Raw genomic sequence first — 23,156 nt, forward strand, 5'->3', positions numbered from 1 at the left:
ATGGGGAAGAGCCAAGTTCAGGTGCCCTCGTGAGCGTGAAGAATGCACGGGGTTGCAAGCAACGGGAACCCAGCATGGGCCCGAACACACCCGGGCTGCCTCATGCACAAGCCCCAGGCTTGTGTGGAGGCGCCTTCCCTCTTCCTGCACAGCCTTAGCATGCAGCTGTTGCTCTCATCCCTGCTGGGGTCCCTGCACCATGGCCATAGCCTGTGGGCAGGAAGGAGAGGCAGAGGACCCCACTGGCCCCGCAAGCACTCCGAGGTCACTCTGGCTACAGGGAGGTGGGGAGTCCAGCCTGTTGCTTCTTATCCTCTATATGCAAAAGTCAAAGTGGGGAAGTCAGGCCACCAGACCCCAGGGCCTGCCATGCCCAAAACAAGGAAGCTCCCTTCTCCACAGCAGCACGCGCAGGCATTGAGGTCTCCAGAAAGCACTGGGCCCAGGTTCCCCATGCTCTCCCAGACCTCCAGATTCCACCTCTGAGAAGCACCTTGGCACTCCCTTACTTTGGAAAACTCAGGGAAACGAGAGCCTTCCTGCCTTTGTGACATCCTGGAAATAGCCTGGGCTCTAGCTCCAGCCCCAGCCCAGGCAGAGTGACCTCGGGCACATCACACTCTGTGAAATGGGCATGCTGCCCCTCTCACTGGCCGGGTCTAGATCAGGGGGAATTTCTTGGCGGGACTCTACCCTAGGAAACAAGCTGGCTTCTCTGAAACTCCATTCTTATGGAAGAGCTCGGGGCCCCTGGGGTCTCTGGGCATTCTTATAGGTGCGGCGGCTCCACCTGGCTCTCCGGGTCTCCTCCTGGATCTCTTGGTCTCTGCTCCCCCTCTGCCCATGCCAGGGCCCAGTTTCCATTTACTTAAGGGAATGTACAGAGCTGTTCCCTCTCCATGTAGGGCACAGAAGCCATGCATTTGCGGAAGTCCCTCCGCGAGAGCCCAGGCAGCCTGAAGCGCATCCTGAAGACAATGGAGGAGAAGCAAATCCCGGATTCGGAAACCTTCCGGAACCTTCTGCCCTTGATGCTCCAGCTCAACCCCTCGGATCGAATAACGATAAAGTGAGCTCAGGGTCGGGTTTTTTTTTTTTTTTGAGACAGAGTCTTGCATTGTCATCCAGGCTGGAGTGCAGTTTGGGAATCTCAGCTCACCACAACCTCCGTCTCTGGGGTTCAAGCGATTATCCAGCCTCAGCCTCCCGAGAAGCTGGGACTACAGGCACGCGCCACCATGCCCGGCTAATTTTTGTATTTTTAATAGAGACAGGGTTTACTAGAGATGGAGTCGGAGGCAGAGGGAGAGCCACACCAGGAGGAGGCAGGGGCGCTGCTGGGTTACTCAGCCCTCTCTGCTCCTCTGCTAGGGACGTGGTGCACATCACCTTCGTGAGCGGCTCCTTCAAGTCCTCATGCATCTCGCTGACCCTGTACCGACAGATGCTGCCTGTGTCCATCACCGACATGCTCTTAGCAGGCAACGTGGCCAGCATTTTAGGTGATTCTGGGGACACAGTGGGGGAGCATGCCCTGGAGCTCCTGTCCGTGGCATTGGCATCCTATTATTTCATTCCAGAGGGCTCATTATTTATGCCCCTGGCCTAGCTCCATGTGCACAGCCAGTGGGTGAGAACAGTTTCCCTCCATCCATCCCTACACATTACTCAGGGGACTGCCCTGCTCAAACACCCTCCATAGCTCCCAACGACCTATAACACCAAGTTCATCTCCATAGCTTGGCCCCCACCTGTTTCCCCTCTGCTCCTGCTGCACAGATCCTCTATGTAGCTCAATGGCTAGTCACTGCTCAGGCCTCCCACAACCCTCTGCTTTTGCTTCCACAGCCTGGCTGGCTGTGTGCCCCCTATGTGCCCAGGATGAGCAAAAGTGTGCTCCACCATTTTTGGACTCTGAGACAGTCTTGGGTTCTATTATGGAAAAGTCACTTGGTCTCAGTGGACTCATCTGTAAAGTGGGATGGTAACACCCCCTCCCTCTCGTCCTGAACCCGTGGATCTGAGGAGGGGGTGCACACACAGCAGCCAGGCCAGTGTGGTGCCCAGGACAAGGCCCTGAGGCCCTGGTTCTCAGAAAGGTCCCTCTTCTGCCTTCCTGTCCCTGCAGAGGCCATGCAGAACTTCTCTAGCTGGCCCGAAGTCCAGCTCAGGGCCATGAAGAGGTTTCTGAAAATGCCTGCGGATCAGCTAGGTAGGCCCCAGCCTGCACCCCTTTCCCAACTTCGCTCCTAAGGGCAGACCCATGGCCTGGCCTGTGGGGAGCTGAGGCTGGCCTCACCCTGGGCTCTCCTCACCACTGCTTTCATGCAGCATGGAGGCATGCATGTCTTCCCAGAAGCATCCCATGTCTCTGCTATCTGCCTAGGGAAGACAGCAGGGAAGGGGAAGGGGTGGGGTGGCAGCCTTCACACAATTTTAATGGAGCTGTAGACATCCCATCTACCCCACCATCCCTATGAGGGATATCTGAGTTGTTGCTGTTTCCACTATTATAAATGGTACTAGAGTGGACACCCTGGTATGTATGTATCTGTGCACTTAGGTTTCTGTAGCACAGATTCCTAGATGTTCAAGGGTGTGAATACTTTACATTTCTCTAGATACAGCAACTCACCTACCTGTTAAGAATGCATGCCCTGGCGCGTAGCTCACACCTGTAATCCCAACACTCTGAGAGGCCAAGGCGGGAGGACTGCTTGAGCCCAGGGGTTCGAGACTAGCCTGGGAAACAAAGGCAGACCCCATTTCTACAAAAAATAAAGTAGCCCGGTGTGGTGACATGTGCTACTTGAGAGGCTGAGGCAGGAGGATTGCTTGAGCCCAGGGAATTGAGGGTACAGTGATTCATGCTTGCACCACTGCACTTCAGCCTGGGAGACTCTGTCTCGAAACAAAACCCAAAGAGATTGTTACTGCTCATTCATGGAGAGTGTTGAGGAAAGCAGTGTTCTTGTTTTGTCTTTTTAGACGGGGTCTTCCTCTGTCCCCAGGCTGGAGTGCAGTGGTGTGATCTTGGCTCACTGCAACCTCCGCTTCCTGGGTTAAAGTGATTGTCCTGCTCAGCCTCCCAAGTAGCTGGGACTACAGGTGTGAGCCACCATGCCCAACTAACTTTTTGTATTTTTAGTGGAGACGGGATTTCACCATGTTGGCCAGGCTGGTCTCGAACTCCTGACTTCAAGTGGTCTGCCCGTTTCCGCCTCCCAAAGTGCTGGTATTACAGGTGTGAGCCACCGCGCCTGGCCAATTTGTAAAATGTTTGTGCCAAAACTGCTTTCATAAAATCTTTCCATTCGACCTTTTTCACCTGCCTGAACATTACCTTCACACATCCATCCATCCATCCATCATCTATCCATCAGAACTGGATTAGCAATCTACTGAGGTTTGTTGCAGTGGCTCAGGCCTCAGAGGTGACAAGGCCCAGCCCTGGCCTTCAAGTAGGCAGCAGAGACCGCATATGGGCCCTTTACCATTTCCTCCCTTGCCTCCTCCTCTTCGACCCCTTCTGTAGCTCAGCTGTGCCTGCCAGGACGGAGTCCCTGGGAAGAGAGATTTTTGCCTCCCTGGGGAAACCAGGAAAGCTGTTGGGCCCCGTCCCAAAGGGTGGGTCTTGCCCACCACCCGGAGCCACACCTCCTCTTACACCTTGCTTAGCAATGGGCTTGCAGCCAGGAGCGGTGGCTCATGCCTGCAATCCCAGTACTTTGGGAGGCTGAGGCGGGCGGATCACTTGAGATCAGGAGTTTGAGACCAGCTTGGCCAACATGGTGAAACCGAGGTCTCTACCAAAAATATAAAAATTAGCCAGGCATGGTGGTGCATGCCTATAATCTCAGCTACCCAGGAGGCTGAGGCAGGAGAATTGCTTGAACCCAGGAGGCAAAGGTTGCAGTGAGCCGAGATGATGCCACTGCACCCCAGCTTGGGCGATAGAGTGAGACTATCTCCAAAAAAAAAAAAAAAAACAAAAGAAACAGGCTTGCTTCACTCAGCATTCTGGGTGCCAGGACTTCTTCCTTGTTGCTCTCATGAACCTACAGTGGAGGGATGGCTGCCGGGCCACTGCCGCTCACCCAGTCCCCAGCCCACAACAGTTCCTGACATAATGGTGGGGTAGATGGAGCCCACCCACGTCCACTCTCAAGGCAGGTGTAGCCAAGGGCTATGGAGTAGACTGGCCGGGTTCAAATGCTGAAGAGCAGATGCTTTCATTCCGCTGACCCCAGGTCCCTCATCTGCACAAGGGCAGTCCCTGGAGGGCCCACTTCACAGGGCCATGGGCAGCAGAGCAGGACACCCGTGGCAGATATGGCACGCACTACATGGAGCTACTGCTAATCCTTTGTCCTTCCCCCTTCTATTCACCCACCAAGGGCCCTGCAGACTCCCACCTGCCTCTGGGGGCCCTGATCTGGTCTATATGCCCTCAACCTGACCCCACACTGAATCTCCCCGTGCTGCCCGTCCTGCCAGGTCTGCCGTGGCCCCCGGAGCTGGTGGAAGTGGTGCTCACAACCATGGAGCTGCACGACAGGGTCCTCGACATCCAGCTATGTGCCTGCTCCCTGCTGCTGCACCTCCTGGGCCAAGGTGGGCGCCGGGGCCAGGCCAGGTCGGGGAGACGCTCCTGGTGGCTCAGACCTGGTTGGCATCTGATCCTCTGGAGAGTCCAGGCCCTCTTCCAGATGGCAGAGAGGGTACAGGCCAGGAGCCCAGAGATGTGGATCCCACCCAGGCCTGCCTTTTTGCCTGCTCCACGGCCCTGGACAAGCTCCTGTTGCTCTTGCCAGTTCCCCAGCTATGAAGAGAGAAGCTTGACACGAGGTCCTCTGCTGTGACCCTCAGGGAGGGTGGTTGCGTCCCCTGGAGAGGGCTGGTAGGAGGGCAGTGCTGAGTTCATTTCACTGCCCTGATGGGCAAGGCTGGAGCTGAGAGCCCAGGCCTCCTACCAGAGACTTTGGGTTGCTAAAAAAGTTGAACTAAATTTGATCTTTTAACAAAAAGTATTTTGTTACCTTTCTAGTTTCCTTTTTGTTTTTGGAGATGCAGTTTTGCTCTTGTTGCCCAGGCTGGAGTGTAGTGGCATGATCTCAGCTCACTGCAACCTCTGCCTCCCGGGTTCAAGCAATTCTCCTGCCTCAGCCTCCTGAGTAGCTGCAACTACAGGCACCTGCCACCACACCCAGCTAATTTTTGTATTTTTAGTAGAGACAGGGTTTCACCATGTTGGCCAGGCTGGTCTCGAACTCCTGACCTTAGGTGATCTTCCCGCCTCAGCCCTGCAAAGTGTTGGGATCACAGGCATGAGCCACCATGCACGGCCACATTTCTAGTATCAATGTTGAAGTTTTGAGTTCCAAGCAATGTTGAAACTGTGTTCAGTGCTGCCTGGCCAGCTCCTGGGGACCAGGATCTGTGGCCTGGCCAGGCAGGGCTCCTCTCCAGTCCCTCACTCCATCAGGCCACAGGCATTCACAGAGGCCTGTTCTGGGCCAGGAGAACAAGATAGACCTTGGTTTCCTTCATGCAAAGTGGAGATGTGTCCCCTAGCCTGTGAGCTTTGTCTGTCTGGTCGCACGCCCCAGCTGTGGGGCTAACCCCAGACGTCTTCCTCTGACCCGAGCAGCGCTGGTGCTTGACCCAGAAGCTAAGGTTCCCTGCAACCAAGCCATCACCTCCAGCCTGCTGCGATGTCTTCGGAGCCACCCTGAGGAGGAGCAGCTTCTGGTCATGGTCTATAGCTTGCTGGCCATCACCACAACCCAGGGTGCATCTGCCAGCCACCTCCTGCCCCACTATCCAGGACAGCCCTTCCCAGAGTCTCAGGAAGGGATGGTTTGGGGTACGGGTGGGTTGGACAGGACAGTGCTGGGCCTCCTCCTGAGATGCATGTCAGCATTTGGCTGTCTTCAGTTGGCACCCCAAATGCTGGTTGAGTCCTTTTCCATCTTGATGACAAACTTCCATGCTTGAAGTCAGTGGTTCTCACTACAGATGTGCCAGGCACAGCTGTGGGCTTCACACCAGTGACATCTACTTCACATACTTTCTGCCTCTTCTGGGAGGCTGGTGGGCAAATGCCCTGTGTGTCTCCATTTCATAGGGCCCAGTGGGCTTCCGAAGCCACCAGCCAGGACTGTGGGCAGGAGAGGGCCATATAGAACACTCACACCTTCACCCACAGATGGGTGGGCACTGTTCTCCTGAACAGGAAGCTGGTCCTTGGAGAGAGCCCAAGGGCAGCTGCTAAGAGTCCCATGCAGCAGGGGTCAGGGCTGGGTCCCAGCACCCTCTTTACTGCACAGACTGGACAACTGGTCATACATCATTGATCTCACTTCTGGGAGCAAAAGGAGGCACTAGGAATAGATGTCAACTGGAACCATCAGGCAAAATGGATGTCAGCTCGTCCTACTGGGATAGGGCCCTGTCACAGTTCCATCCTAGAAGGTGCAGGCCAGCTCTGTAAGCCCAGGAGGCGGGGCCAGGCCCCCCTGGATGGGAAGCTACAGAGGTCAGACCCAGCCTGGTAGTGGGATGGCAGCTATTGGAACTGGTGAACAGATTCCTCTGGGGCTAGTCCCATGTCCTGCTGTTCCGGGCTCCACGAGTACACAAGACCTGCCCCAGAGCAGGCACCCAGGATCACAGGTCAAATGGAATTGCAGTGCCCAAGGACAACAGAGGCAGGAAGGCTTCCTGGAGGGAGGGGCCCTGGGGCCCTGACTCTGGCCCATCCACAGAGTCAGTGTCAGAGGAGCTGCAGAATGCCGGGCTGCTGGACCACATCCTGGAGCACCTGCACAGCTCCCTCCAAAGCAGGGACGTCTGCGTCAGCGGCCTAGGCCTGCTCTGGGCCCTCCTGCTGGACGGTGAGGGGCCTCCTGCTGTCCCGCTGTCCCACCAGGGCTGGTAGCCTTGCCCCAACCACTCCCTGACTGCCCCAAGAGCCTTTGAGGGACCTCCATGTCCAGTTCCTGAAACATTCAGGACAGCCATGGCCTGGGAAAGGCTGAGAGTCAAACTGCAGCAGAAGAAAATCCAGGAGCAGGAAGACGGGAGGAAAGGCCTTCTGCCAGAGGCAGGGCTTCAGGACTCCTTGTCCAGTGGGCAGACCCTTCCATTTTAAGTGCCTCCTGCCCAGGGAAACGTCCTGGGATTTCCCAGGCAGTCCTGTTCCCAGAGGGCAGTGGTGGTGCTGGATGCTGTTTTGCTTTTTGATTCACAATAGGGGGCCTCCTGTGCTACTTCCCTTCCTCTAGACCCCATCTTGGCATTCCAGTGCCCCAGGAAAAAGAGGGCTCCAAACCATGGAGAGCCCAGGAGACCCGAGAGCCCTGCCAGCACCCAAAGCGCATGATTCTCCATCCTTTCCTGGGCTAACCCCACCCCTCCCTGAGGACAGCTGACCTCCCCCATCCCGTTTCTGCTGTTGTCCTTATCAGATGGGGAGTGGGAAGGCCCCCCTGTACATACCCAAGGCCTGGGTGTCCCCTTTCCATCCCTGTCCTGGTTCCAGCTGTCATTGTGAACAAGGGTACCTTGGAGGAGGTCCCGGACCTCATCAGCCAGGTGTTGGCCACCTACCCTGCGGATGCGGAAATGGCGGAAGCCAGCTGCGCAGTCTTCTGGCTGCTGTCCCTGCTGGGTGAGCTGGATGGGCACCCAGGGCCCCTGGGGTGTGTTTGGGGGTGGGCCTCACGCACACAAGAACGAGGCAGCCTGGCTCCTTTCTGCAGGCTGCATCAAGGAGCAGCAGTTTGAACAAGTGGTGGCGCTGCTCCTGCAGAGTGTCCGGCTGTGCCAGGACAGAGTCCTGCTGGTGAACAGTGCCTACCGGGGACTAGCCAGGCTGGTGAAGGTGTCAGGTAAGCCTGGGGACAGGGCGAGACTGCCACCTAGAGTTCAGGGCAAAAAGCCCCCATCAGTTACTATCTGCCAGGCTCCACAAACCAAAAAACAGAAGCAACACATCAAAAAGGAAAATAAATTAAAAAAAAATCTAAAGTCCAGTCATCTAGAAATCACCATTGAGACTTCCATGCACACTTGATAGACTCTGTTATGCTAGCCCGTGACCCTCTCTTTGTCCATAAACACATCACGTCTACACAGGTTTCCCAACATGCGGGCACACTGTGACTGATGAAAACAGCCCTGGAGAGGGTGTCTCCAATTCCCAACACAAAGCCTGCCTGTTCCTCAGCTGACAGGCTGGGCCCAGCGCTGAGCGCAGCACAATCAGGGCTTGATCCACAGCTCAGTCCTTCACAGAGCGCATGGAGACTCTGGGCTCATGGTCCTGACCTCTGCACTACCCAACCTTTAAAGAGTAGCAAGAGCCCCTTGGGCTCTGGAAGGGCTGCCACCTTTGCTCGTGTGTGGTCCCGTTCAGGTCAGCCCGTTGGTCCACCCAAGCTGATGGGGCCCCCTGAGTGCTGTCTCTTGTCCTGTCCTAGCTCTGGGGTTCCATCCTGTCCTGGGCAGAAGGCTCTTCCCTTTCAGGGGAACAGTGGGGCATCAACCCATTCTCACCCACCCCCCAGAGCTGGCGGCCTTCAAGGTGGTGGTGCAGGAGGAGGGCAGCAGCGGCCTCAGCCTCATCAAGGAGACCTACCAGCTCCACAGGGACGACCCGGAGGTGGTAGAGAACGTGGGCATGCTGCTGGTCCACCTGGCTTCCTACGGTGAGAACCCCTTCCTGCCTCACAACTCCCAGAGCCCAGCAGTCAGAGGTGCCCCACTCCTCCTGACAGGCTCAACCCCACTTCTCAGCCCTCAGAAACTTCCCACTCATTTGGCATCTTCCAAGCAGCAGGGCTGCTTCCAAGCAGGAAGCTGAGGGTGGTGCATTGCATGGGGCTCCGGAACTGCAAGGTGGCTCTGTGCGTGCCAAGCCCAAGGGGGACTGCAACCCATCCTCATCCTCCTGGGGGCCCCCAGCAAGGGGCATGGGAGGGGCTCTGGCCTCAGGACCTTCTCTGCTCCACCTGCAGAGGAGATCCTGCCGGAGCTAGTGTCCAGTGGCATGAAGGCCCTGGTCCAGGAGATCAAGGAGCGCTTCACGTCCAGCCAGGTGAGTGACAGCAGCGCCTTTAGCAAACTAGGCCTCTCTCCAGGTGGAAGCCCCCAGCTGGGGTGCAACCCATCTGGGGGCCTGGAACAGATGTTTGCATGGAACTGACCTTGACCTCCACACGTAGTTTTCAAGATTGCTCTCCTGCCTCCCTATTATACCATCTCTACGATTGGGCCAAAATTAATCTTAAACAGGAGGGGTAATCAGACCTCTCTAAAGTTTCTGTCCATGACTGGTGGATTAAGTCACATAAATAGCTGCTCCTGGACCCAGAGATTGTCCATGAAAACTGACCTGCCTGCTTCTTCCGTCAAGGAGCTGGTTTCTTCTGCAGAAAAAGTGCTCCTGAGGCTGGAGGCGGCCACCTCTCTCAGCCCTGATGCTGGAGAGAAGACAGACACCCCACAGACCCCTCCTCCACAGGCACCGGCTCCCTGCCCTTCCTTCCCGTGGGCCACTGTTTCCCTTGGGTCGGGGGAAGGGTCACCTGGGCCCAGCATGCGCACCTCACACTCCTCTCAAGGGACTAATAAAGAGGCCGAAGGCCAGTTTCCACTGTAATCATCTCTGGCAAAAGTCTATGACTGGCCAGTGGCGTACTTAATTCTGCAGTCTCTGTAAACCTCGCCCCTGGCTGGGTCAGGGGCAGCAGTCCGGACACGGCAGTCCTTCCAGACCATTCTAGATGACAGATGACACTGAGCCTCCACAGACTCCATTCAAAGTAAACATCTGCATTTATTTTAAGTCACATCCCCGGCATGTCTGCGCCTTTTCTGTCCTGCTGTCAGGTGCCCCAGTCATGCCTTGGACTCCATCTCCTTGTCAGTGCCACTGGCTGTTCCTGACTCTAGTTCCTGGGAAGCCTCTAACTGGAGCCTAGCCAAGCAAGCCACCGGCTGCTCCACCTAGCTTCTCCAGCTGCAACAGCCCACGGTCAACGTGTCTGCCAGCCTCCAGGAACAACCCAGGCGATGGTGCCCATGTCCTTGTGCCACAGGGAGAAGCCTCTGCTGGGTGACCTGCCAGCCAACCCTGGGCCAATTTAGATAAAGGCTCAAAGTTCAAATGGCCACAGGACACCCCGATGTGACAACTGCTGTACTGGCCAGCTGTATCTCAGGAGCTGACTGCAGACACCTGCTCTGGGTTCCTCAAGTCTGGCGATCTCGTTATGTCCCCTAAGACAAAGGAGGAAATGTCGCTCCCCGAGAGGAAGGTGCTGAGCACCCAGGGTGAGCCACCGAAGATGCGTGGTGCCAGCATAGTACAGGCTGGCAGCCCACACATCCCTGCCTCGCCCTGGGGGTCAGCAGTCAGTAAAGGGTGGCCAGGTGTGCCCACAGCAGTCCCTGCTGCCCATATCCTGGCTTCCTTCCTGCTCCCCCCGACCATCTGGCTCCAAACACACATGGACAGTAAGACCAGGTCTCAAACCACAAAGTCAAGAGGGAGAAGGATGCTCTGAGTAGCACCCACACCACGCCCCTCTGTCATGATTCTGAAGTTGCCACTCTGGGGAGATGTGATCCCTCCCTGTGACTGCTCACACTGCCTCTGTAGGAGGGCGGAAGCAGCAGAGGGCAGGGCTGCTAGGCGTCATCGCTGCAGTGGTCTGGAGTGGTTAGCAGGGGATGCTTGTCTCGGGCCATGCTCTCCCACTCCTTCTTCACCATGATGTACAGTCTCATTGCTGCCTGGGCATCCTGAATCTAGACGACAAGAAACATCACAGCAGGTGACAAGGCATAGCCACAGCCCACAGTCAGCCCTGCAATGACCAAGCCCAGCGACTCTGCTAGGGGTGTACTGAGTGAGACGTGGACTTGGCTGCCAGATGTCACCAGGACGGGGAGGGAGGACACACAAGAAGTAGAGGGAGCAATGACCTGATGGTCTCTACACTTCTGTGACTCAGACTCTCCTCCTAAAAGAAAGGGAAACCCCAAGAGCAGAAGCAACAAACGCTGCCTTTTTAGGTTTCTGAATGCAGGGTGATGGCAGGTTGGGTGCTGAGCATGGGCACAAGGACCAAGCAGACGGGCAAAAAGGGTCCAAAAGCTGAGGGCACGCTGCAGGTGGCGACTACTCCACTGCGGCAGAGCCAGCTGCTGGCAGGACTAGTCAGGGCAGGGTGGGGGCAGGGCTGGGGGAGGGGAGCTTTGTAATTATCTGGCCACTTTTTCTCCAAATAACGAGAATGTGGTAGTTCTTTTGTGTTGTGTTAACTCGTTAAATGTGCATATTCAGTATTTGATAAAAATTCCATAACTCTGCTCTGCCATTTTTTTTTGGGGACCAACAGCCTCACAGGAAAAGTAGGTGCCCAGGCCCCACCTCCCCCATGTCTCTGTCAGGTGGCTCGAGCCTGGTTCCAGGTGAGAAACAGCCCCAAACCCGAGGACTCCCTAGGACGCACTCACCGAACAGTGCTCCGCCTGCTGGATCTGGATCCCAAGGATCTTCTCCGAAAGTAGTCTCAGAGACGGCCTTCCACTCTGCAAAGGGGGAGGAGGCGGGTGGGGGCCTCTGCAGTCTCTGACCACACAGGGTCACCCCACCAACCAGGGAGGGGTTGGCTACTGAACCCCCACCAGGTAACCTACAGTTTGCCTCTCAGCAGAGGCACTCATGACACTTAGGGTGGCAGCTACAAGGTGCAACCTCTTTTTTAGCATGATGGGCTGGTGATATACCCTTATCAGCCAATAAAGGGAGAGAGCCAGGGGAGGATCACTTGAGCCAGGAGTTTGAGACCAGCCAGGGCAACACAGCAAGACCCTATCTCAACAAAAAAATACAAAAATTAGCCAGGGGTAGTGGCATATGCCTGTAGTCTGAGACACTTGGGAGGCTAAGGTGGGAGGACTGCTTGAGCTGGGGAGGCAGCGGTTACAGTGAGCTGGGATCATGCCACTGCACTCCTCTAGCCTGGGTGACAGAGCAAGACCCTGTCTCAAAAAAAAAAAAAAAAAAAAAAAAGGTTGGCTCTGCTCTTGGCACCCTCTGGAGCAGATACTCCTTAGTCGGCGGCCCTGTTTCAGAGGTTAGAGTGGAAATAACTCACTCCCCATTGCAATCATTTAAGGCCAGTAATTACCAAAACTCTATTTAAGATTCCTTCTAGTTTTAAAGGTTAAAAGGAACAACAAAAGCCCTTTAACCAATAAGTCAGCCACCAGTGACCAGAAATGATAGTAAAGTCGCCAGCAAAACAGAAACACGGTATCTTGAGTCACCCTCATTTTAAGTACCTTTACTTGACTCTTGAAAGGTTTATACTTCTGTGTGTCCCGAATCTTCTTTTTTGGATGATCAAGAAACAGTACCTAAAAAAGCAAGTAAGATGATCATTATTTTCATTTCTGGTTTGTAGCAGAACACCCCACTTCTTTGCAAGTAACATCTTTTTTTTTTTTGAGACGGAGTTTCGCTCTTGTTACCCAGGCTGGAGTGCAATGACGCATCTCAGCTCACTGCAGCCTCTGCCTCCTGGGTTCAGGCAATTCTCTTGCCTCAGTCTTGCTCTGTCACCCAGACTGGAGTGCAATGGCTCGATCTTAGCTCACTGCAACCTTCGCCTCCTGGGTTTGATTCTCCTGCCTCAGACTCCTGAGTAGCTGGGATTACAAGCGCCTGCCACCATGCCCAGCTAACTTTTGTATTTTTTAGTAGAGATGGGGTTTCACCATGTTGGCCAGGCTGGTCTTGAACTCATAACCTGAGGTGATTCACCCGTCTTGGCCTCCCAAAGTGCTGGGATTACAGGTGTGAGCCACCATGCCCGGCCTGCAAGTAACATCTAGTAGGGAATCCAAGTACATCACACACACACAGAAATGAGACATTGACATAAATTTAAACTCCAGAAGGAGATTTATCGCACTGATGTAAGCTGATACCCAATAAAGAGACAATAAAAACAAAATCTTGAAATCAAGGAATTAGGAGAAAAACAGTCAACAATTAACCAGCAACCAACTTATTCCTATATACTTGTATTTTGAGTTGTTTCTGCACATCAGGAAGTTGGAAATAACACATTTTAACAGTTCATCTTGCAATCTTAGCATGCAATCTTTTTTCTTTTCTTTTTTTCTGATAAGGTCTCACTCTGTCACCCGGGCTGCAGTGCTATGAGGTAATCATGGCTCATTGCAGCCTTCACCTCCTGGGCTCAACTGATCCTCCTACCCCAGCCTCCTGAGTAGCTGGGACTATAGGCGCACACCACCACACCTGGCTAATTTTAAAAGTTTTATCGAGATGGAGTCTCCCTGTGTTGCTCAGGCTGGTCTCCAACTCCCGGCCTTCAAGCAATCCTCCAGCATCAGCCTCCCAAAGAGCTGGGATTTCAGGCATAAGCCACTGTGCATGGTCCTTAGCATCATCTTCAAGAGAGACTTAAACATGAGTTGCACAAGTTACCAGAGATGGAACCAGAGTTAGTAGGGAAGGATAAGTTACCACAGTGGCAGTCTTCAAGGGGATACAATACAAGCACACAGAAGAGGACACTGCCCAGGTGGTTCTCATCTCAGTCTTACCCTCTATAAACAAGCGTGAACACCGCCAGCATCTGTACTGAATCTGAGAGATCTGTGCGGTGCCATAACGCCCCAGCATCTGTACTCAATTCCAGAGATCTGTGCGGTGCCATAACGCCCCGGCATCTGTACTGAGTCCCGGAGATCTGTGCGGTGCCGTAACGCCCCGGCATCTGTACTGAATCCGAGAGATCTCTGCGGTGCCGTAACGCCCCGGCATCTGTACTGAATCCCGGAGATCTGTGCAGTGCCGTAACGCCCCGGCATCTGTACTGAATCCCGGAGATCTGTGCGGTGCCGTAACGCCCCGGCATCTGTACTGAATCCCGGAGATCTGTGCGGTGCCGTAACGCCCCGGCATCTGTACTGAATCCCGGAGATCTGTGCAGTGCCGTAACGCCCCGGCATCTGTACTGAATCCCGGAGATCTGTGCGGTGCCGTAACGCCCCGGCATCTGTACTGAGTCCCGGAGATCTGTGCGGTGCCGTAACGCCCCGGCATCTGTACTGAATCCCGAAGATCTGTGCGATGCCGTAACGCCCCGGCATCTGTACTGAATCCCGGAGATCTGTGCGGTGCCGTAACGCCCCGGCATCTGTACTGAGTCCCGGAGATCTGTGCGGTGCCGTAACACCCCGGCATCTGTACTGAGTCCCGGAGATCTGTGAAGGTGCCTTAACGCCCCGGCATCGGTACTGAGTCCCGGAGATCTGTGCGGTGCCGTAACGCCCCGGCATCTGTACTCAATTCCCGGAGATCTGTGTGGTGCCGTAACGCCCCGGCATCTGTACTCAATTCCAGAGATCTGTGTGGTGCCCTAACGCCCCAGCATCTGTACTGAATTCGAGAGATCTCTCTTGTGCCCTCACAGAAGCAACATAGCAAAGGCCACCCTGGGCATTACCATCTCCCCCACTTCCTTCTGAATGGCTTCAACTTCCTCACACCCCCAAATGCCTCAAGCTGGTGGGCAGAGGGGAGAACTTTGGAAGTGTCTCTTCTGTCTAGCAGACTGGCCTCCCCACTGTTCCCACTGCATCCTTTAAACCAACCACCCAGGCATTTGCCCATGAACTCAAAGTGACTCAACCCTGTTCTCCCGTAAATACACTGCCAGCTGCCACGTGTGCTCCCTCTGCCTTTTTGTTCCTGCCTTGGGAGACCGAGGGATGGAGGGCTGCCCTCCTGACCCACGTGCCTTCCCTGCCCAGGGTCTGTACATGTCTTTTAACCTGTTTCCCACAGTGGTTGTGTCTGAATTTGCACCTTGCATCTGAAGAACCAGGGGCTGCCCCAGGCAGAGTTCTCCTGGGGACGCCAGGAAGAAGGCAGGCTCCGAGGGCCAGGGTGATGGTCAGGCAGGCATAACCTGAACATGGGCCACAGGGCATCTGCTAGGAGAAATTAGTTTCCTGGGGGGGGACCCTGGTCACGGACGGGACAACTGGGCATTAGGCATTCCTTTAGTTAAAAGAGGTTATCAGCCACCGTCATTTCTCATTAAGGTGGGGATGCCAGCTGCTCTGGTACGGGAATGCTGGTTTCGCTTGTGGCTCTCAAAACAAGAGCCTCACATGGCTCCTAAAACACAGTAAGAACTCGGCAAGTGGTATCTCACGTTATTACTAAAATATTCCCAACATAGGGCACAAACCCAAACATTTTTTAAAAACTCCACGACACAGACAGCACAAGGCCATGAGTGTAACACACACGGTTGAGGAGGGTGCAGGCCGAGTCCCCAGGAGTGAGCCCAGTACCTTTAGGTCGTTATGCAGAGCGTGCCCCACTAGAACTCTGCCCTTCAGCATCTCTGCCACTTCTTTCTGAACAACTTCAAGCTCTTCTCCTGGAAAATCAACACAAAGAAGTGGTTTTTCGCAACACACACAGCACCATCATTCTCTGAGGAGGTCCTGCTCCCACCCCTGCTAACACCTAAGACAAATGGTCAGGCCTGCAATGCCACCTGTGGAGGGGTGACTCAAAGCCACCACACTCACCCCCCTGTACACCTGGGAGAAGTGCCCTGTGGGGCCCTGGCAGGGGTGGCTGCAAGGCCCACCTCTAAGGAGTGGAAGAAAGCGCTCCGCAAAGTCTGCAAAGGCGGCTCATGGTGGAGGAGAAAATATGCTGAGAGCGGCGCTGAGAAACTTCCAGAGCCGCCTGGCAGCACAGTTCTGCTATTCAACATCATCACTGCAAATCAGAGCTTAGGCCTGACAGTTTTCCAAATGGAAATAAAAACAAGACTGCCTCCACAACATTGGGGAAGCCCTGGGCTCCAGAGACAGCCCTGCCTGCTTTTGGGGACCACCCCACCTGCAACCCAACTTGCACCTCATGACTCTGCTCCCGAAGAGGGATGATTAGACCAAGGGTGGCCCGAGCCAAGAAGGACCAGCTTCCTTCCCAGGAACCAGACGGAGACAGGCTGGCCAGTCTACCATTCCGAGGAGTGGCAGGGCTGCCCTGGTGGCTGCATGCATCAGTGAAGCAGACAAAGGCAGCATGCAAAGACCAGACGGGCACAGAAAAGAGACCATGCAGCGTCGATCCCTAAAGGTCTCCAGAGTCTCTCCAGGTCCCCAGCCTTGAAGCCATCCTGGAACACCCTCTCTTCTTATCCCAGACACAGTCTCAGCCTCCAGCTGGATCTGGCATTGCATCACCCTCATGGCCCTACAGTCTGTTCTCAATGCCACAGCCAGAGGGAACCTCCCAGAACCTAAGCCAGACCAGGCTTCTCAGTGCTCATAACCTTCCCAGGGATTCCCAAGATCCTCACTAGGGTCCGTGAGATCCCATGATCTGCCCCCTTTCAACCACCTTCCTCCTATCCCACTCTTCACCCCTGCTGGCCTCCTTCCAGGGCCTCTAACACACTCCACCTCAGCCCCTACTGCCACGAAATACAAAGCAATTCAACAACTCTCCTGGTCACCCCTGGGAAGCTGGAGCTATTTTTAAAAATATTTTTAGAAGGCTGGGCACAGTGGCTCATGCCTGTAATTCCAGCACTTTGGGAGGCTGAGGTGGGCAGATCACCTGAGGTTGGGCGTTCAAGACCAGCCTGACCACCATGGAGAACCCTGTCTCTACTAATACAAAATTAGCTGGGCGTGGTGGCACATGCCTATAATCCCAGCTACTGGGGAGGCTGAGGCAGGAGAATCGCTTGAACCCGCAAGGCAGAGGTTATGGTGAGCCAAGATGAGACCACTGCGCTCCAGCCAGGGCAACAAGAGTGAAACTCCATGTCAAAAAAATATACAGATATATATTAGACATGAGGTCTTGCTATGTTGTCCAGGCTGCACTTGAACTCCTGGGCTCCAGCAATCCTCCCTCCTCAGCCTCCTGAGTAGCTGGGACTACAGGCGTGAGCCACCGTGCCTGGCTTCCAGCCTGGTCTTGAGGTCAGTGGACAGGAGGCACTGAAGCATCAAAGCCGTCTAAGGAGATGCCTTTTGTATTTTGAAACCATCACCCCAGGAGAAGACAAGACGCATCAAAACTCGCTCCAGTGAGTGGTCCCAGACAGAAAAGAGAACAAAAGGGAGAAAATGAACCCAATTACTACCCTTTCTAAGCTCCTGAGCTGCAGATGACGTACCCTGCTTGAGGTTCTCAGGCCGAATCCCACTGACCGCTGTCCTATAGTCCGTCACGGGTTCGGTCGGCTTGACGTATTTGTCATAAACGCACTTCCCATACTGGTTCACGATGGACACACGGGCGGCCACGCTCTCCTCCCCCTTGGGGCCCACGCCCACCATCTCACAGTCCAAGGCTAAGGCTCTTGTCAGGCTGAAGGGTAACCAAAGGCTCCAGTTTAATAAACATAGCAGGATCCAGGGCTCCAGTTCAGAGCCCCAGGGATCCACGGACTAAGTGTTGGCAGAGAAAAGCTCTCTGCCCCTCACTCATTTGCACCCACATGTTGAGCTGTGTGGTCCTGGCAGGATCCTGGGAGGTGCTTGCTCCATTCATCTGGAGGCAAGGAAACTATCCTCCTCCTTGAAGAAGCCCTACCCTCTACACCTAAGCATCCGCAGCAGTCCCTGCTCCCTGAGCCCCGCATACCCGCCGAAGGCCTGCTCTTTCACGAGGCTGAGGCTGTCGCTGCCGCTGCTCAGACCCAGCTGCTTCCTTGCTATCTTGGCTGCCTCTGGACCTATGGCAGCTTCGATATCCACTGGGTCCACGTCGTCAAACCAGATGTCTTCCCTAAAAGGCAAAGATGACAGGGTGATGACCAGAAGACTCTAGTGCAACTGGTGGGGTGGGGCTGTGGCACTGACAGTGCAGGTAAGTGGAGCGAGGGCACAGTCTGCCCCTCCCACAGGCTAGCCCCAGACACCCTGGACGCTGGCCCTGCTGCTTCTACTGTTTTTATCATCTTGGCATTTTCCTTTTTTATTTTTTTTTTGAGATGGAGTCTCACTGGGTCACCCAGCCTGGAGTGCAGTGGTGCAATCTTGGCTCACTGCAACCTTCGCCTCCCAGGTTCAAGAGATTCTCCTGCCTCAGTATCCCTAGTAGCTGGGATTACAGGGGCCCACTACCATGCCTGGCTAATTTTTTCTATTTTTAGTAGAGATGGGGTTTTGCCATGTTGGTCAGGCTGGTCTTGGACTCCTGAGCTCAAGTGATCTGCCCGCCTCAGCCTCCCAAAGAGCTGGGACTACAGGCGTGAGCCACCACCCAGCCTGATCTCTTTATTTTAGAAAATACACTCATTATCCAAGATTTAGGGATACAGACAAATGCAAAGAATATAAAACAGAAACATATACCTGCCACCCAGGGGTAATGAGTGCTAACATTTTAATTATGAAAGCAGCAGTTTCGCTGTCAAGCGCTTAGGAAACACAGGCAGACACAACGCCTGTAAGCTGGAAACAGAACCTCCTGCCCTCCATACTCAGATGCTCACACAGGTACAGAACACCTCCTATGGAGTGTGTCTCTTGAGCTAAGGCTAAATGTCATTTCCTTAGAAAAACCCTTCCCAGCCCCACTTGTCCCATGTTCCCAAAACCTTCTCCTTACTAGATTTATCCTGACCACACTCATGCAGCAGTGGCAGTCTAGTCTGTCCTCTTGAGACAGTAAGCCTCAAGAGGGAGCAACCTGGCCCGATGAACTCTCTCTCCCAGAGAGCCTGTCCAGCACAACGTAGGGAGGCCCCCAAACAGCTCATTCCTCAGCTGTCAGCAACTGTGTCCTCAACACCCAGGCGACACGAAGCCAGCTGTGACTAACAAACACATCACCTCCAGCTGAACCATTGAGACATGGCCACTGATTCCTGGTCCACCCCACATGGGTGGCCAGCACAGGATTTATCCTTTTGTTTTTTTGAGAGTCTCACTCTGTCACCCAGGCTGGAGGCAGTAGTGCAATCACGGTTTGCTGTAGCCTCCACCTCCTAGGATCAAGTGATCCTCCCACCTTGGCCTCCTGAGTAGCTGGAACCACAGGCAACAGCCACCACGCCTGGCTCCATCACAGGGTTTAAGTAATCACCAGATACTGAGCCAGGAGTGCCAACCTCATGAGCTCCTTGTGATGCCACCATGACTATAACAGGCACAGAGGATGTCAGAAACCTGCCCCAAACTACCCAACTGGCGAGAAGGCAGGGACAGGCCTCACACTTGGGTCTTTCTGGCTTCAGCACACTTTCCTTCCACGTGTACTTGCACCCACTAAATGCTGGCTCTGTCGATGCTTGGAAGATGCAGCTGTGGCTATGAAACAGGCCCTGCCTTATCATGCCCACACTCTAGGGAAAACAAGGAACAGCAAGGAAACAAAGGAACAGATGATATCAGGGTAAGGTGATGGAGAGAATGCAGTGAGGCCACCAGCCTCCATAAGGAGAGAGGCCTTGGTGAAGTTGCTGTGCCTCAGTCTCAGTGGTGAGGTTGCCCATACTTACTCAGTGGGTGGGGCTGGGGCTGCTTCCTTAGCTTTCCGCTTCTTATGCTTGATGTCCCCTCGTTCTGGACCAGTGTTACCATTTGTCCTTTCCTTGGTTCCTTTCTTACTGTGCTCTGCTCCGCTGGCCTTGGTGTGAGGTATCAGCACCTTCCCGTCCATTGAGGACCCTGAAGGGACAGAGCCCCCGCTGGCCTCGGGGTCTTTTCCTGCCAGCATCTCCTCTCCATTCACCTGAGGTGAGGTCTCTTTTTTGTTTTGCTGGATAATTTTGGGCTTCTTTTTGGAACTCATCTGAGAGATGACAAGAGGCTTTTCTGGGGCCTCAGATTTTTGTTTCAGCAGCCACTGGGACCCAAAATAAAATACATGCTACATTTGAATTTGGAAATTACACACAGCAAATTGAAAAAACTTACATTTGTATACACACACACACACACACACACATACACACACACCAATCACATATATACAATTCCCATCTACATCACTGAAATTCATTTTCAAACAGTCTGGAAAAAGCTCTTTTTCATTCTCTTGAGTCACTTGTGGTAAAATGCTGTTCTTTGCTTATTTTATTATAATGCATACTTTTTTTTTTTTTCGAGACAGAATCTTGCTTTGTTGCTGGGCTGGAGTGCAGTGGTACGATCCCAGCTCACTGCAACCTCTGCCTCACGGGTTCAAGCGGTTCTCCTGCCTCAGCTTCCCAAGTAGCTGGGACTACAGGTGTGTGCCACCATGCCCAGCTTATTTTTGTTGTTTTTTAGTAGAGATGGGATTTCACTATGTTGGCCAGGATGGTCTTGATCTCTTGACCTTGTGATCCGCCCGCCTTGGCCTTCCAAAGTGCTGGGATTACAGGTGTGAGCCACTACACCCGGCAGAAAGCTAGTAGAATGAGCTGGTAGAGTAAGAATGTACTCATCACTGAGGGGAGAGCACAAAGTCATTTATGAGGGATCAGCCCGCATGACCCAATACCTCCTAAGGGCCCATCTCCAACACTGGGGATCATATTTCTTAAAAATACACAAACTATTTTTAATTTTTATTTAGAGACAGACTCTCACCATGTCGCCCAGGCTGATCTTGAACTCCTGAGTTCAAGCGATCCTCCTTCCTGGGCCACCCAAAATGCTGGGATTACAGGCTCGGGCTACTCGGGAGGCTGAGGCAAGAGAATCTCTGGAGCCCAGGAGTTCCAGGCAGCAGTGAGCTATGATCCTATCAGTAGCTAACTCCAAGGGATGTGGTAAGAATCTATGAATGATGCACGTGAAAGAGTGTCTGGCAGAGAGCAAGCAATCTCCACAGAAGCGCTGGCCACTCGAGAGACAGCAGGTACAACACAGCCTTAAGAGCATGGACTCCAGAGTCAGCCTGACTGGTTCCCAGCTGCGATGTCAGATGATCTATTTAACCTTTTAAAGCCCATATCCTCATCTGCACAACAGAGAAGATAAAAGTATCCACTACACAGTGTTATTCTGGGGCTTGCAAGAGAACACAGGACAGACTGCACATTTTAGGAGCTCAATTAATATTTACTTCTAGACCGTAAGTATTGCTAGAACCCTCCCTATCATATATCTGCTATTTGCTTTTTGCGTCTACCCAGTAATCTGCTCCCTGTCTTGCTACACAGACCAACGTGTTCTTTATTTTTTTGAGACGGAGTCTTGTTCTGTCACCCAGGATGGAGTGTAGTGATGCATTCTCTGCTCACTGCACCTCCTCCTCCCGGGTTCAAGCGATTCTTCTGCCTTAGCCTCCCGAGTAGCTGGGACTACAGGCTTGCATCACCACACCCGGCTAATTTTTCAGTTTTAGTAAAGACGGGGTTTTATCACGTTGGCCAGGCTGGTCTTGAACTCCTGACCTCAGGTGGTCTGCCTGCCTCGGACACCCAAACCGCTGAGATTACAGGTGTGAGCCACCCCGCCCGGCCACCAATGTGTTCTTTTCACTGTCCTTTGGTGGTTCGTGTGGCTTTTAAATTAAATTTCTCTTGTAAAATCCATTCTAGTTACTTCATTATGCACAAGGTACAGTACAAGGGTTTATCTTTGCTTTTTTATACTTCAAACAATTCTTCCATCAAACAATTCTTTTCATGCTAACAAGTTCGAGACTTCCCTCAACAGGGCACCTTTCTCGTGAAAGGCTGTTTACAAGATTTCGATTCAAATGTGCCTCCACAGGTCCTTTTTGGGGCCACCCAAGTCTTTCCCTCCGTCGCATCATGCGGGATTGAGCCAGCAGCGCGCGGGGCCTCCCCCGGCTCCGCCCAGGCCCCCTCAAGCCTCACCTCTTGCAGCGCCTTCCAGTTTTGAGAGAAGTCTTCTGGTGCCTTTGGAGGTCGCATCACAACACCCGGGCCGCTTCCCGGCTTCCTGCTTCCCTCCTGCGCCTTGCTTTTCCAAAATCCTTTTTTCTTCTTGTTTTTCTTCCGAGTGGGAGTGCTCACAGGACCCGGCTTAGCCACGGGGCTGCTTGGGGCGCGCTTGGAGGTGGGGACCTTCGCCTTCACCATCCTGCTGCAATCCAACTCCTGGGCCGGCGGCCACCCGAGATCTGCCCGCGCAGCCCAAGCGCCTGCCCAGACCAGGGACACACCCGCCGCAAGGACCCGGGTAAATGACCCCGGAAGAGACCCCGCACACGTCCCGTACACCTCGGCGCGCATGCTCCAGTCTCTGGAAGTGCTCGTCTCTCCGCAACCGGCTGGAAACCGGGCCGCCGCATCTGGTTCCGTGAAGCCTGGGCAGTTCGCCTGGACGGGAATTGGGCCACCGCCCTAACGAGCGGCGTCCCCGGGGTCGGTGACCTCGGATTTGGTTGGGGCAAGCCCAGGACCTCCCAGAGATTCGGGACGGGAATAAGTGCGGACGCCGGAAGGGAACTGGGGGACCTCTATGGGTGTAGCACCCGGCGGGGCAGCAGAGCGTTGGGGCGCTGAGCGGTCGGGCTAGTAAGAGCCGGGCTCGGTCTCTGGACTGCGTCCTGGACTCCCCGGCTTTTCTCGCCTTGGGCTGCTCCACGCTCAACCCCACAGCGGCTCATCTTCCATATACAGTGGGGAAACTGAGGCCCAGGGACCGGGAGGAGTTCCCGTCAGTTTACTTAACCTGTTTTACCCAGAGCCACAGGACTGCAAAGGCCTTCCAGCAAGATCTGATAATAATACGCCACTACGGATTATAATTATACTAATGAGCGCATGTTTTTTTAAAATTATTTATTTATTTATTTTTGAGACGGAGTTTCGCTCTTGTTACCCAGGCTGAAGTGCAATGGCGCGATCTCGGCTCACCGCAACCTCCGCCTCCTGGGTTCAAGCAATTCTCCTGCCTCAGCCTCCTGAGTAGCTGGGACTACAGGCCTGCACCACCATGCCCAGCTAATTTTTGTATTTTTAGTAGAGACGGGGTTTCACCTTGTTGACCAGGATGGTGTCGATCTCTTGACCTCGTGATCCACCCGCCTCGGCCTCCCAAAGTGCTGGGATTACAGGCTTGAGCCACCGCGCCCGGCCGAGTGCATATTATTTTTT

At 54.0% G+C, this 23,156-nt stretch overlaps 2 protein-coding genes across 22 annotated transcripts in view; one reads left to right on the plus strand and one right to left on the minus strand.

Annotated features, from left to right (window-relative positions):
- Positions 1–11,378, plus strand: part of STKLD1 (serine/threonine kinase like domain containing 1) — a 31,091-nt gene extending 19,713 nt beyond the window's left edge. For 8 of the 21 annotated variants that reach the window (XM_035261960.2, XM_078330904.1, XM_035261923.3 and 5 more), the window contains 11 exons: positions 906–1,069; positions 1,372–1,502; positions 2,129–2,212; positions 4,498–4,614; positions 5,651–5,866; positions 6,768–6,896; positions 7,544–7,672; positions 7,764–7,892; positions 8,571–8,711; positions 9,021–9,100; positions 9,419–11,378. In XM_035261960.2, coding sequence (XP_035117851.1) covers positions 906–1,069; positions 1,372–1,502; positions 2,129–2,212; positions 4,498–4,614; positions 5,651–5,866; positions 6,768–6,896; positions 7,544–7,672; positions 7,764–7,892; positions 8,571–8,711; positions 9,021–9,100; positions 9,419–9,664 — 1,566 coding nt within the window. In that variant the 3' untranslated portion in view covers positions 9,665–11,378. The remainder of the gene's footprint in view (positions 1–905; positions 1,070–1,371; positions 1,503–2,128; positions 2,213–4,497; positions 4,615–5,650; positions 5,867–6,767; positions 6,897–7,543; positions 7,673–7,763; positions 7,893–8,570; positions 8,712–9,020; positions 9,101–9,418) is intronic. The other 13 variants (XM_078330920.1, XM_078330927.1, XM_035261938.3 and 10 more) reach the window with 6 other exon arrangements.
- REXO4 (RNA exonuclease 4) lies at positions 9,818–22,226 on the minus strand. The gene is made up of 8 exons (XM_002743452.5): positions 21,912–22,226; positions 19,599–19,945; positions 17,738–17,881; positions 17,268–17,461; positions 15,412–15,500; positions 12,358–12,432; positions 11,527–11,601; positions 9,818–10,815 (listed from the first exon to the last, which is right to left on the minus strand). Exons 1-8 carry the CDS (start codon positions 22,134–22,136, stop codon positions 10,696–10,698), a joined length of 1,269 nt encoding a protein of 422 aa, XP_002743498.3. The 5' UTR covers positions 22,137–22,226; the 3' UTR covers positions 9,818–10,695.
- Positions 22,227–23,156: the final 930 nt, after the last annotated feature.

Source organism: Callithrix jacchus, chromosome 1 (genome assembly GCF_049354715.1).
Source record: "Callithrix jacchus isolate 240 chromosome 1, calJac240_pri, whole genome shotgun sequence".
In the NCBI taxonomy this organism is placed as follows: Eukaryota; Metazoa; Chordata; class Mammalia; order Primates; family Cebidae; genus Callithrix; species Callithrix jacchus.